The 15,333-nt window shown below is 48.3% G+C and overlaps 1 protein-coding gene across 1 annotated transcript in view; it reads right to left on the reverse strand.

Annotated features, from left to right (window-relative positions):
• Positions 1 to 336: 336 nt before the first annotated feature.
• Positions 337 to 15,333, reverse strand: part of LOC130131754 (dystrophin-like) — a 184,191-nt gene continuing 169,194 nt past the window's right edge. The window contains 6 exon segments of the mRNA XM_056301551.1: positions 337 to 1,914; positions 5,407 to 5,496; positions 5,826 to 5,940; positions 7,584 to 7,827; positions 9,293 to 9,451; positions 12,350 to 12,415. Coding sequence (XP_056157526.1) covers positions 1,817 to 1,914; positions 5,407 to 5,496; positions 5,826 to 5,940; positions 7,584 to 7,827; positions 9,293 to 9,451; positions 12,350 to 12,415 — 772 coding nt within the window. The 3' untranslated portion in view covers positions 337 to 1,816.

A 15,333-nucleotide genomic window follows, 5' to 3' on the forward strand; every position in this document is an offset into this window, starting at 1 on the left:
GTGAAACGTCCCTTGGCAAACGCCCGTCGCTGCCAAGCTGCACTGCATTCGGTCATTTCGATCATTCGGCTTAGTTCATCGATGGGCTGGGTGGTGTGGCGGCCTATTCCGTCGCCCACCAACACGGGGATCGCCGGTTCGAATCCCAGTGCGACCTCCGGCACGATTGGCCGTGTCTGCGGGTGGGAAGCCGGATGTGGGTGTGTGTCCTGGTCGCTGCGCTAGCGCCTCCTCGGGTCGGTCGGGACGCCTGGTTGGGGGGGAGGGGGAACTGGGGGGGGGGGATAGCGTGATCCTCCCAACTACGTCCCCCTGGTGAAACTCCTCACCGTCAGGTGAAAAGGAGCGGCTGGCGACTCCACATGTAGGAGGCACGTGGAAGTCTGCAGCCCTCCCCGGATCGGCAGAGGGGGGTGGAGCAGCGACCGGGACGGACAGAAGAGCGGGGTAACTGACCAAGTACAATTGGGGAGGAAAAGGGGGGAAAGTAGGAAGGATACTTTCGATGCTCGGCGACACGGTGGGAGCTCGCAAAGCTGTCACAGAGACGACACACAAGGAGAATAAACTATTCACCGCACACTATGACATCCTGCTAAACTGCAGTTTTAACCTAAATCAAGTTCATTACTGAGGCTGGGCGCTTCAGCTGCGCTACTCTGGACAGGCCATAACGGCCATGTTGGCCTCTGTGGACTTCCTGTACTGTGTTATCAGGGCAGTGACGTACCAATTACAGTACACTTTCCTACAACTGGACCTCAAAAATGATGACAGTTGCCAAAGTGGGTGGTAAGATAAGGACGACTATAGTGATGATAATTAAAATGACATCTGCCAGCACTCACGTGGCAGGGTCGACCGTCCACAGTGTCTACGACAGTGACCGGACGTGACCGCCCGACTTTCAGCAGTGACGGTTCTGCACGGGGCCTTCCTGAACATCCACTGAAGCATGTGGCACTTTGTGTCGAAAGCAACCGCGAGATTAAAAACCAAAAAAAAAAAAAAAGCTGGATTATTACCAATGTTGAGGACATGATGGACGGACGGACGGACGGATGGAAGAACAGATGGATGGATAGGTGGGTGGATGAATGGACAGACAAACAGATAAATAGATAACATGAGGTTTGTCAGCCAAAGCAATATGCTGTCATGTTAGGTGGAAAATAGGCACCGCTGCGCACCACACACACACACACACACACACACACACACGCACACACACACACACACACGCACACCCCACGCTGAAAAGATCCAGGATGCCTGCATTGCCTTGACAGTAATATACTCTGTTATAGAAAGACGTTTTCCTTTTAGAAAGCACCCTTATGATTACAATCATTCTTTTTCAATACAAATGTCTGAAATGTGTTGTCCTTTTTTTTTCTTTTTTTGTCAATTAAAAAGAGATGGCAAAGATACGATCACGTCGAACACACTTAGTTGAATCTTTTCTTTCTTTTTTTTTTCGGCCTCTTTTTTATACAATTGCATAGAAGTTTAAAAACCAGCCTCCGTTATTAATAAAACAACTTCAGGATCTTTTTTTTTTCCTTTTAAGAAACTACTGAAATCTACAAGTTATATATAGATTTTTTGTTTTGTTTAGTTTTGTCATTGCTGTAACCGCAATCCTTCACAAAAATAGACGTTATATATTCTCTTTGTAAACCGTGTGTCCAATCCAGTTGTTTGACTATAAAAGCATGCGATAGGATGGTGGGGGACAGTCGTAGGGGGGAGGAGGGAGGGGGTAAAGCGGGAGGGGGGGGTATCGAGGGCATGGTCGGGACGGCAGGGCCTCGTGCTATTCGGCGCACTGCTCGTCTGTCATCACGCTGACCAACGACTCCATGGCGCGGCCCAGGTCATCAGCCATGTGGAACAAACTGCCAACGCTGGGGCCTGGAGAGGGGAGGGGAGGGGGGGGCAAGAAGGATTAGAAAGAAAAAAAAAACAGACACAAACACACACACACCCCAGGTCAGGGGTCAATCTGTCGCTGGGCATTTCTTCTTTTGTGGATTTTCACAGTATATTGTAGGGGTCAACAATAAAATAAACTAAATAAATAAATAAGCATGCATGCATAAATAAATAAATAAATAGGAACATAATAAAAAAAATAAAATAATAATAAAATAGGAAAACAGAAATATAACAACTATCAGCCATCGATGCATTCAGATCAGAAGATCATCAGGAGCCGTTGTTAGCCACTTTGAGCAGTTGCCATGAGAAAGGTGAGATACTTGCTGCAGACTAAAATACGGCACTGACAGACGTGGGGCTTCTCCAGAGAGACACTGCACCAATAAATGAAAAGAAGATGTCTGTCTCATCAGTCTGGTCCGCATCCATACCAGCTCCAATGACATTTCACTTGCAGTCAACAGTGTATTTGCGGACGTCCGGGTAGCATGGCAGGCAGGCAGACACACATGGCCGCGTCTGCGGGCGGGAAGCCGGATGTGGGTATGTGTCGTGGTTGCTGCACTAGCACCTCCTCGGGTCGGTCGTGGAGGGGGGAGGGGGAACTGGGGGGAATAGCGTGATCCTCCCACGCACTACCCCCCGCCTGGTGAAACTCCTCACTCTCCTGTGAAGAGAAGCGGCCGGTGACTCCACATGTGTCGGAGGAGGCATGTGGTGGTCTGCAGCCCTCCCCGGATCGGCAGAGGGGGCGGAGCAGTGACCGGGACGGCTCAGAAGAGTGGGGTAATTGGCCGGGTACAATTGGGGAAAAGCGGAGGGGGGGGGGGGAATCCAAAAAACAAAACAAAAAAAAAACAGTGTATTTGCATCCAAAAATAGAGACATGCACACTGAGGAGCAACTTGCATCCAAAAAAAAGAAACTTAAAAGATTTGTTTGACAGCTTGTACGAAGGCCTTGAGTTCTTGAAGTTGAGCCATCACAACGGACCATGAATGAATGTGAGGCATTTTAGCTAGCGAGGTTTTTTTTCTTTTTACATTTTTATTCAGGGCTTACCTTTTGAATGGACCAAAAGGTAGCTGTTATCATCTAACAGATATGCAAACACACACACACACACACATGCACACGGCGACGAGGAGAACAGCGGACCTGTATCCATGCACAGGCAGACAGACGGACCCACACGCAGACGTCAGCCGTGACTGACTCATCGTGCCTGTGTGTCGTCCAACAGACACACAACGATAATGGCTCTGAACAGATGAACAGCAACACTCGCTGGTGCGCGTTTACGTAAATGCGGCGACGCACACTGTGTCAACATCCATCACAGGCTAAAGGACCTCCAACGCACAAAAGCAAGTTTCAGCTATGAAAGGAGCAGAAGTTCAGACTGACAAAAGACAGAAAAGGGTGGGGGAAAAAAAAAGGACTGAATAGGAAGGAGCCTAGCCCAATGATTTTTCCACTGCACAAGCACTTTGTGCGCTGTGCTGTAGCCGGTGCCCACACAAAATATTTGCCACCCGTCCTCAATGACATGGAACAACGGTGTCTAATCATTACCTGCCACCCCTTAAAAAACGAGACCGTCAACATGAAAACCAGCCAGCGCCGAAGCTAGCGCTGACGTCACCGCAGACCCAGCACAGGTGAGGCACAGGGCTTCTGCAATGGAAAACATTCTGAGGAGGAGGACGGGAGACGGAGAGAGAGAGAGAGAGAGAGAAAAGATGAGCCACTGACCTCTCACGGGTGTCCCCTTCTCCCTCCTGGCTCATTGGAAAAAGGAAGACGGCAGGGGAGAAAAGACAGGAAAGAAAAGAGAGGGGGGGGGGGAAACAATCATCAGCCTTGCTCTGTTGCCGGGCGGACAGATGAGAGGACCGTGTGCGTCTGTTCGAGCTGCTGGTGACGCAGCCGTGATGGAGTACAGGGAGGTTTGCCGACCGCGCCGTACGCCCGCTCAGCCACCGCAGACCGGACAGCCGCTCTGGTATCGACTGCCGAGCAGGTCCGGCGGGGGGGGGGGGGGGGGTTATCGAACACCCAGATCTTTCCATCAGCTCAGGGGTTTAAAAATAGCAGAAAGGCCACTTTCAGAAAACAGCCCTTCTTTTACTTGGAGCCGCCCTTATTACTAAATGACACTTATGAAAAGCTGCAACATACTGTGAGCAGGTCATGTGTTAGAATGTGTGGTTGAATAATTACACCAACAACACCTCCCGTATGACTCATCATGGCCACTCTGACACCACCTATTAGATGGAGAGCCTATGTACGTGTTGCCCAGTGGTTTTAACGCTTTATGTGCATAGATTTGCCTTTTACTCATGTAAATGTCTTATACATTGGTTTAACACGAGAACGACCAGGATTTCACTCCTACCAAAAACCACCATGGGCGGACAAAACGACCGCCGGTTTTTAAACTCTATATTCTGTCGAGATAAATACCCAGTTGAGGTATGAATGCGTTAGATATGTTAGTATGTCTGTTAGGAAACGACTGAAACCAAAATTAACATCTTAACAGCTATAACAGTATCTTAAACAAATTAAACTTCAGAGAGACATGGTCGAACTTCAATAGCGCGATTGAAAAAGTGAAAATATTACCTGAAAAACAAAACTGAAAACCCATATTGCTAATCTAACAGACGCAACACGGCCTATAAAACGTGAAAATAAATATTGAAACGGTCCCAAACGACGACCAGAACTTAAGAACTTCTAGAACGACCATATTCTGTCAAGATAAAGACCCAGTTGAGATATGAATGCATTGCGCATGTTAGTATGTCTGTTAAGAAACTAACTGACACCACAATGAACATGTCAACAACTTTAATACTATTTTCCAAACAACTTAAAATGGCCGCTGTCCAACGCCTGTAAATACTGCAGTGCCTCTGGGGGAGTCACAGTGTATGTGAAACGGCGTTGTAACCAGACATGTTGGCAATAATCAAAAATCAAGTTTAGACTATTACTCTGCACTGGAGAACACTAGCGTGTTTCTAGGACAGAGCAATGAACCTCACATGGAAATGATGCAACCAGCACACGTCAGAAATAGTGATATGACGCACACGATCACGCGCAAATTATGAGGTCATTTGACCGCTCATGGTCGTTTTAGGTCGATCTTATCAAAACTTTTTTTTTGTGCAATTGATCTAAAACCCATATTAATGCAAATATATGCAATTTTAGGAGCATTCAGAGAGCGACAGGTCTGTATCTTTCCCCCCCCCCCCACAAAGTTATTAAACTTTGAAAATCCAAAACCATCAAAATGACCACCCTGGTCCTCCTAGTGTGAACTGAGCTTTACCATGATGTGTATTCAATACTCATGTGTGTTTATGACATGTATGTATGCTTTGGACTCTGTGTCTGTGTGTGTATGTGTATGTGTGTGTGTGTGTGTGTGTGTATTTCTGCTTGTACCCTGGCTATGAGGGAAGGAATTGTTGAGCTGTTCCATCACTTCCTCTAGACCAGACGCATCCTGGGAAGGGCTGGAAAGCTCATCGTCTCCTGAAGGGGGAGGAGTTGTCAAGGGGGGTTTAGTTTGCTTATGTGTGTGTGTGTGTGTAGTTCAACAAAAACAGGCAAAGACACTCATTGAAAGTGACTGATGACAATGACTTCATATGGATATAGTGATGCTTTTCAGCTCCCAGATGTTAGCTACTGCGTATGACATCATATGACCAATTATGCACACAAAACCCTGTATGAGGACACTGACCATACTGTTAAAACAACACACATCTGCATTATCGCTACAAGATGGCATGGATCTGACACAGTAGATGGAAATGAAAGGTTTTGTGCATGTGTGCGTGGTTGTGGCACATCCTCACCCATTGTATCAGTAGTCTGGCTCGCAGCCACGCGGAGCAAAGGTAAGGAGGAGTCAGAGCGCTGAGAGGAGGTGGAGGGAGATGAAAGGGCCGTTCCATTCACCTTTGAGTCCGTCTGAGACACACACACACACACACACACACACACACACACAAATGACAGAGATATACTATAAACTTTGGTGCTCTCTCTATTCCGTTGCCTATCAACATGGGGATCACCAGTTCGAATCCCCATGTTACCTCCGGCTTGGTCAGGCATCCCTACAGACACAATTGGCCGTGTCTGCGGGTGGGAAGCCGGATGTGGGTATGTGTCCTGGTCGCTGCACTCGCACCTCCTCTGGTCTGTCGGGGCGCCTGTTTGGGGGGAGGGGGGACTGGGGGGAATAGTGTGATCCTCCTATGCGCTACGTCCCCCTGGCGAAACTCCTCACTGTCAGGTGAAAAGAAGCGGCTGGCGACTCCACATGTATCGGAGGAGGCATGTGGTAGTCGGCAGTCTTCCCCGGGTCGGCAGAGGGGGTGGAGCAAAGACCGGGACAGCTCGGACAATAGGGCAGTTGACCAAGTACAATTGGGGAGAAAAAGGGGGAGAACATCTGAAAACAAATAACTAAATAAGTGTAAGAAAGTAGGCAGATTTGGCGTGCTTGTGCGGCCCTATTCAGACTGGTTTGATTTTACCCCAGGTTTACCTGCTTTGTAGTAATTAGATGCAATTACAAGTCTAATCATTTTAATGATGGCTAAAAACATCTGCAAAACTAAACCAGCTCAGATTGGAAAAATCTTGTAATATTTACAGTCCTAGAAGTACAGACTCTGGAGCAATTCACTAAATCCAATTACTTACTGTTTCTTTTTACAAACTCAGCAGGCATCTCATAATAGCCCCTTGTTTTTGGTGTCTGGCAGGCTGCCTGAACAGCAAGCAGAAGGTAGAGAAGGCATGGATCATGGTGTTTGAATGTGCAAACCAAGCTTAATTGTGATGGAAATGGCAGAGATCCATTATCCTGTGTAATTGTCCTCTTGATTGACCCATCACAGTAACACTCATCCGGTGTATGGAGGGCTTAAGTGTATGTGTCGATGAAGAGGAGAACCAAGGCGGTGGTTAGTTTAGTGTTGGCTATTATTGGCATCCACACAATGAGGAGGAAGTAATGTTTATTTCCAATGTTGGTCCACAGGGGGCAATGTTTCCCCTGTGTTTGGCTGTGAGGCGAGGGAGTGGGAGAGCTGCAGCCTCATCCAGGGACAAAATTAACAGGCGACTGTTGTTACCGGCCTTTCCTTCTGCGTGTTCGCATTTTGATGCTACTGGCTCGCATCATTTTAGTCTCTTGACTTCAGAGACAATCGAACGCAAAAGCTGAAAGAAAACAGAATATGCAAACAAAAATTGAGAGTAGATGTTAGGATTTGGATAAGGGTCAATATGAAAAACGTGGTTTGTGGGAGATATGTATGCACCAGCATCTTCACCTCAATTTCGTGTTTCTGCTGAGTCAGAGAGCCAGCATCCGTCCCTGCTGTTGGTTGAATTAGCTGTTGTGGTTTATGAATGACTCATGGATATTTCATCATGGAAGATGGACTAACTGTAATCCAGGAGCCATATAATTGTTTATAAATTAAAGCCATTTGTGTATGTGAGTGAGCGAGAGAGAGGGGGAGATAGAGAGAGAGAGAGAGAGAGAGAGAGAGAGAGAGAGAGAGAGAGAGAGAGAGAGAGAGAATGTGTGTACTGACTTGTTCCAGTAGTTGTCTCAGCCTGTGAAGCTGGGACTCCAGTTGCTTGTTGTGGTCCTCCAGGATCTGCATGCGAGCCTCCAGACGCCCCTTGTGCTGCCGTAGCAACTTGGCCTCGGCGATGAGCTCTGCGTCGCGGGGGCTCTGCGGCGACACGGGAAGCATCTCTGGGGGCGACGGCAGTGGGGACAGGCCCTTTCGGTCGTGGGCCTTCTTTAGACGGTCATACTCAGCCTGCAGCTTCCTGAGGGACCATAATAGGGCGGAAGAGGGTGAATCCGGTAGCGAAAGCAGAAGATTACTGATTCTGTATTGTCCCACATCCCATCCACGGTGGAGTCCCGCTACAGCTGGCTGGCTAAACAGGATTACTGAAATTTCTGTAAATGGTGAAAGTGCAAATATTTCAAATATTGGTCATACTGATAGATTATCATCAGTGTTGCTGGTTATGACCAAAAAGTCCTTTTTTTTCTCAGCTGTTGACATTTGGATTCAAATATAGAGGAGATAGATTAGTTTTTTCTGAAAACTGAAACCTTCGAGGCATATCTAGACAGACAGATATACCTAGCATTATGCTCCTAAACAGTTTAATGTCAAGGTTCCCCAAATAAACACAAACACAATTTGGGTCCTGGAAAGCTGTTTGATATGGTCTCATCCAAAGGAGCGCCCCCCTCCCCCCCAATTCCACAAACTGCCGAGAATAATTTTGTTGTTGGATGGGATTTTGAACAGAACAGGATAACTGTTTAAGCTGAAGCTGGGCTCTAATCAGAGCAGTCATTTCTGGAACGTTCTGCCACCCTCCTATCCCAAAATGAAAACTACAGCAATCTATTCCTCATTGTGTTTTCAAGTTCCCTGAAAGCCCCTGAGGGGAAACCGGGGCGGGTTACCCCATATCTCTTGTGGGAACGATAGCATAGCGTACATCTCCCACTGGATAGCTGCATCTTTTTCTTTTTTTTTTGGATTTCCCCCCCCCCCTTTTCTCCCCAATTGTACTTGGCCAATTACCCCACTCTTTCGAGCCGTCCTGGTTGCTGCTCCACCCCCTCTGCAGACTACCAGATGTCTCCTCCGATACATGTGGAGTCGCCAGCCGCTTCTTTTCACCTGACTGTGAGGCGTTTTGCCAGGGGGATCCAGCGCGTGGGAGGATCACGCTATTCCCCCAATTCCCCCTCCCCCCTGAACAGGCGCCCCAACCGACCAGAGGAGGCGCTAGTGCAGCAACCAGGACACATACCCACATCCGGCTTCCCACCCGCAGACACGGCCAACTGTGTCTGTAGGGACGCCCAACCAAACTGGAGGTAACACGGGGAGTCGAACCAGTGATCCCCATGTTGGTAGGCAACGGAATAGACCGCCAAACTACCCGGACGCCCCCTGCTAGTTGCCTCTTAAGCGTCTTGCCAGCACCAGTTGTGTCAGTATGCATGTTGTTGCTCTCTGTATGTCTTGGTAGTGACGCCACCAAGGCACATTTCTACACGTTCGTGGATGAGGATTCATCCTCGTTACCAAAACAATACTTCTTGCTTTGTCATCCAGATAAAGACAGGGGAGGCTGATTTTGAAATGACGGCTTTTTTAAGGGCAGCTAATGATGCTGTTATGTTTCCAAAAAGACAGACAAGGAGTGTTTTGATTAGGGTAAGTGTGTGTGTGTGTGTGTGTGTGTGTTTTCTCTCCCTCACCTGTTCTCTTGCTCTAGGTCATTGAGGACCCTCTCCAGCTCTCCTTTCTCCTCCGTTTCCATGGAGATGAGGATCTGGGCAGGACTGCGGGGCTGGCTGAGGGGAGAGCCTTGGTTCAGAGACTGGCAGTAGTGCTGAATCAGCATGTGCTCGTCATCGCTGCAAACACACCCAGAGAAACACACACACACACACACACACACACACACACAGAAACACAAGCGCGCATGCATCGGAAAGCAAATGTTCTCATGCACAGTGAGGACACACACACACACACACACACACACACACACACACACACACACACACACACACACACACATGCATGGGTAAGCACAAGCAGATACCCCCACATCCACCCAGGCAAACCAAGGAAAAAAAACAAACAAACAAACAAACAAACAAACAAAAGACAAACACAATTGTCAGTTTGCAAGTAGGGACACAGTTCAAACAGCCTGGCGCCACAGGAAAGGGCGGTCTGAGTCGGGGGGGGGGGGGTTTCACGCCAGAGATTGAGAGAGAAGACTTGTCCTGTTCCTTTTTTTAACACTTCCTGCTTTTGTCCCGTACCGTTTGTGGAATGGCAAATTTTGGGCTGATTCAACTAGTCACGCTCTACCGAGCCGCGGGCAAATCACAAGGGCGGCCTTTTTAGGGAGGAATTTAATTAAGGCACCGGCATTCAGATGCCGCTGCGCTCCACCGTGCTGCTTCCCCGCCAAAGCGATCTTCACGTCCACCTAACCCGTTTCCTCACAGAGCGAGACACTCACCATGTGGGAACACACCACTGTGCAGACGGCGGCTGTTTTTCATTGTGCTTGTTGATTTGATGATGACACTCATTACGGGACGGGCGTGGGGCATTTTCCCTCCGCCGAGCCCAAGTTAAACACGGCTCTCAGCTCTGTTTTGCATAAACAAATCACATTATCAGCCTGGTTGTACTTTGTGCGACCCAACCGAATGCACTCGTGTAGTGTGTTTGTGCATGGGCTGGTCCGAGCTACGCTGCAGGAAATGTAAGGTTCTGTCCTGCGCCTGGTGTGTCAGTGCTGCATTGTGTCACCGGATTGTAATACATCACCTATTAACCAGGTCGATACTCTCTACGTGTCTGTTGTGCTGGCTGAACTAAAGCAACTCACATTCTGGTCTGGTGTCTGTTTTAGGTGGAGGTACTGTGACAAACCCACCTCCTAAAGAGCAAAGTGGAATCTGAATAATTCATCAGAAAGTATGGCCTACCCCCATCGCAGGTTTGCTCTTATGTGTGTGTGTGTGTGTGTGTGTGTAGATTCACATCCAGCCTCTCAGGGTCAGCAGTGTGACACACCTCCACACGATCTAATGACAGAGGGGTACTTTTCTCTTCTTTGTGATTATTTCTTTGTACTTGTGTGGTTTGTATTCCGAGTGTGTTATAATCTAATCATCTGATGATGGTTTTAAGAGAGGCTTGACAGTCATCCAGTCCACTTTGTTATTTCCTAATTCTTACAGAAAATCAAGTAAATTTGCCGGTCAGTGAAATGGAGAAGAGTAATGTCTAGGGATTTATTTTAATCTATTTTTTCTTTCCAATTTTACCCCCTTTTTCTCCCCAGTTGTACTTGGCCGATTACCCCACTCTTCTGAGCCATCCCAGTCGCTGCTCCACCCCCTCCACCAATCTGGGGAGGGCTGCGGACTACCACATGCCTCCTCCGATACATGTGGAGTCGCCAGCCGCTTCATTTCACCTGACAGTAGCACGTGGGAGGATCCTGCTATTCCCCCCAGTTCCCCCTCTCCTCCCGAACGGGCGCCCTGAGCGACCAGAGGAGGCGCTAGTGCGGCGACCGGGACACATACCCACATCCGGCTTCCCACCCGCAGACACGGCCAATTGTGTCTGTAGGGACGCCCGATCAAGCCGGAGGTAACATGGGGATTCGAACCAGTGATCCCCGTGTTGGTAGGCAACGGAATAGACCGCCACGCTACCTGGATGCCCATAATACCGCAAATTTGACAGTCTCTCTCTCTCTCTCTCGCCCCCCCCTCATTTAATTCATCATTGAGTGAAACAAAATCTTGAGAAGAATCAAATGCTTTTCTACATAATGAACTGAACATTTGCTACCATGAATGTCTAGGTAAACAAAAAATGTTTATAAACATTTTAAATGAAAAGAAGGGGGACATAATCAGTTTTTTTTTTCAATGAAAGGCTAAGCAAGTACATACCAAAGGCAATGAATGACAACAATGGGAGCCAAACACTGAGTGTGTTGACATGCACACCAATACGTTGACAATATTCAGGATACTCAAGTAATGAATGATGAGAAAGATTATGTATGATATACCACTATGACATGTTAATCAGTGTATTATATTTCAAATATCATACATCCATCCATCCATTATCCAAACCGCTTATCCTGCTCTCAGGGATGCTGGATCCTATCCCAGTAGTCATTGGGCGGCAGGCGGAGAGACACCCTTGACAGGCCGCCAGTCCATCACAGGGCCCACACACACACACACACACACACACACACACACACATTCATACCTAGGGACAATTTAGTATGGCTGATTCACCTGACCTGCATGTCTTTGGACTGTGGGAGGAAACCGGAGCCCCCAGAGGAAACCCACGCAGACACGGGGAGAACATGCTAACACCACACAGAGGACGACCCGGGACGACCCCCAAGGTTGGACTACCCCGGGGCTCGAACCCAGGACCTTCTTGCTGTGAGGCGACCGCGCTAACCACTGTGCCACCGTGCCGCCCTATATATATCACACGTATCATATATTTGCATATTTCAGAGTGAGATGATAATTTATATCAACATGCTTATGGAAATAAGGTGTAAACTAGGAAGTGACCTTGTATCCAGAATATCATGTACATGTAATCAAACTCAGTGACACATCAACATAGCCAGCCAGTCAGGGTAAGGGTCAGTTTAACACAGAAAGCCAGTTAGTGGCGGAGCAGGATGACATGGCAGAACTAAAAAGACAAACAAAAACAAAATAAAAAGCGTTTCTCACATGCTCTCATTGGGTGAGATACTGTCATTCAGATAAGAGCCATTACGATTCTCCATTTCCGCTAACCTGCGGAGGGGGAAGAAACAGAGCAGTCAGTCCCAAAACCAAGCTCTAGCATTTGGCAGTTTTTAAAGAGGGAAGGTCTACCTTCAATGGAAATGCGCTAATTTGACCCCCACCCCCTTTTGATTGATTAGGATGGTGAACAGTTCAGTCTTAAGTCTTTTTTTTGGGGGGGAGGGTATTTCCCCCCCTTTTTCTCCCCAATTGTATCCAGCCAATTACCCCACTCTTCCAAGCCGTCCCAGCCACTGTGGGGAGGGCTGCAGACTACCACATGCCTCCTCCGATACATGCGGAGTCGCCAGCTGCTTCTCTTTACCTGACAGTGAGGAGTTTTGCCAGGGGGACATAGCGCTTGGGAGGATCACGCTATTCCCCACCAGATCCCCCCTGAACAGGTGCCCCGAACGACCAGAGGAGGCACTAGTGTAGCGACCAGGACGCACACCCTCATCCGGCTTCCCACCCGCAGACACGGCCAATTGTGTCTGTAGGGATGCCCGACCAAGCCGGACGTAAGACGGGGATTCGAACTGGCGATCCCCATGTTGGTAGGTAACGGAATAGACCGCCATGCCACCCGGACGCCCTTAAGTCATTTTCATCCAAAGTGCTTTAATTCATATATGTTCATATTCATAAGGTGTCCTTGAGTGCTCTGAAAGGTGCCCACAAATAAAATGTATTATTATTATTATTATTATTATTATATGTATGCATATGGCTTCCAAGTTAAAGGCTAGTAGGCCCCAGTGGAAAAAAGCCTCAAAGCCTTGACCATGTACATGTCATGCTCTTCACAGCTACAGCACAACAGAGGTCGTCCTCTAGATCAGAAATGACAGTCAAATGACTTTTTTTTTGGTAGGAAAAAAAAAAAGCTCAAGTCGTTCTGTTGACGGTGAAGAGGACACCGTCTTTCTTCATCAACACATTGGTGCCAGAAGTGGTTTTACGGGGATACTGACGTGTGAAAACAGGATCAGCACACCCAACTGTTCCAAAAGCAATTTGAAAGGGTGAATTGTTTGGACTGTCTTAGACCACAAAGGGGACAAAATACATGAATGTGACCTGTGTTGGGCCGCCACCAGAAGCTTGAGAAACTCGGCTCCATATTCCAGGTAGGGAGTACAGGTATGGCGAGCGTAGCGGTTAACTTAGCCCATGGCAGCGCTGCTCACACAGATCTCTATCGATATAACCAGTCGCGAGCGAGAGGCCTGCGGTTTTTTAAATCCGGGATTATCTCAACGCTATCAACACCAGATCACTAACCCGATGCCTACGGTGTCTCTACTGTCGGTGGGAGTTTCAGGGTTTGAGTCCCATGCTCAAGGGGAGAAAAAAAAAAAAAGAGGACAAAGTGCCCTCTCTCTGCTTGGCATTCTGCATCGATACAGATGGACTGGAGGGAAGCCACAGCGATACTGGCATCCGCCCAGGCCGCTGTTACTCATACTCACGAGCTGCTGTGTGCCAGACGAGCAATATTCAACTCCTCGCGCGAGAGCCATCAGCTCACTCAAGGCTTAATTACTTCACGTCTTCGCCCCACCGCCCTGCTTTAATCTGCTAGACGTGGCCCCCGATCCAAGAGACCGAGATGTGATGGGGGGCTGAGAGAACTGGGCTGGAGGGGGTGTGTGCGAATCAGCGTGTGTGTGTGTGCCTGTCAGCACCAGTGTGTGTGTCACCGTGTCTGCAGCTATGTGTCTGCATGTGCATGCGTTTTGTGTGTGTGTGCATGTGTGCATACATGTTTGTGTGTGTGTGTGTGTGTGTACTAGCCAGAGGCGAGAGTGACTGATGTCAACCATTCTGTCCTCGGGATCAAACACACGGCCTGCAGCTCAGACCTCTCGCTGACTCCAATTAGGAATGCCAGGACTGACTGACTGATTAAATCACTGATTGATCGACCTGCTGCTTAATTGGTCTGACTGCTTCTTGTCCCTCAGCAGTGGATTCTGTCCCGCGGTGTCCTCTCGCGCAGCAAGCACTACTTCTATTCAGATAGAAGGGATGCGTTTACTTTTTGACAAATCAGTTCTTTGGGCTCAATAAGTCCTTTTTTGGGGGGGTACCCCCCTTTTTCTTTTCAATTGTACTTGGTCAATTACCCGATTTTCTGAGCTGTCTCGGTCTCTGCTCCACCCCCTCTGCCGATCTGGGGAGGGCTGCAGACTACGACACGCCTCCTCCGATACATGTGGAGTCGCCAGCTGCTTCTTTTCACCTGCCAGGGGGACGTAGCGCGTGGGAGGATCATGTTATTCCCCCCAGTCCCCCCCCCCCAAACAGGCGCCCCGACCGACCAGAGGAGGTTCTAGTGTAGCAACGAAGACACATACCCACATCCGGCTTCCCACCCACAGACACAGCCAATTGTGTCTGTAGGGATGCCCGACCACGCCCGCGGTAACATGGGATTCAAACCGGCGATCCCCATGTTGGTAGGCAACGGAACAGACCGCCACACTACCCGGATGCCCAATAAGTCCTTTCTTTGTCGGCTACTGTAAGGCCTATATCACAGCCAGTCTTACAGCATTCAGCGAGTTTTGCAATGGCGCACGCTTGATGCTTTATAGGTTCGACGGGCGAATGATCGGTAAAAACTCGCTTAGCATCATCTTAAAAACTAGCTTAGCATCACCTTAAAAACTAGCTTAGCATCACCTTAAAAACTAGCTTAGCATCACCTTAAAAACTAGCTTAGCATCATCTTAAAAGCATGAGCATATGCGGAGGTGAAACAGGAGTGGACCCATATCACTGATTTAGTGTCGACAAAAAGTAAGCACATCTCTGTAAGGTGAGTCGGTGCACGTTTAGTTTTTGTTTAAAGTGGTGCCGGGGCACGTTTAGTCCATTATTACTCTTCATCGAGCACATGTCATAAATGTTGGGTAAAAGGT

Source organism: Lampris incognitus, chromosome 21, assembly GCF_029633865.1.
Source record: "Lampris incognitus isolate fLamInc1 chromosome 21, fLamInc1.hap2, whole genome shotgun sequence".
NCBI lineage: Eukaryota > Metazoa > Chordata > Actinopteri > Lampriformes > Lampridae > Lampris > Lampris incognitus.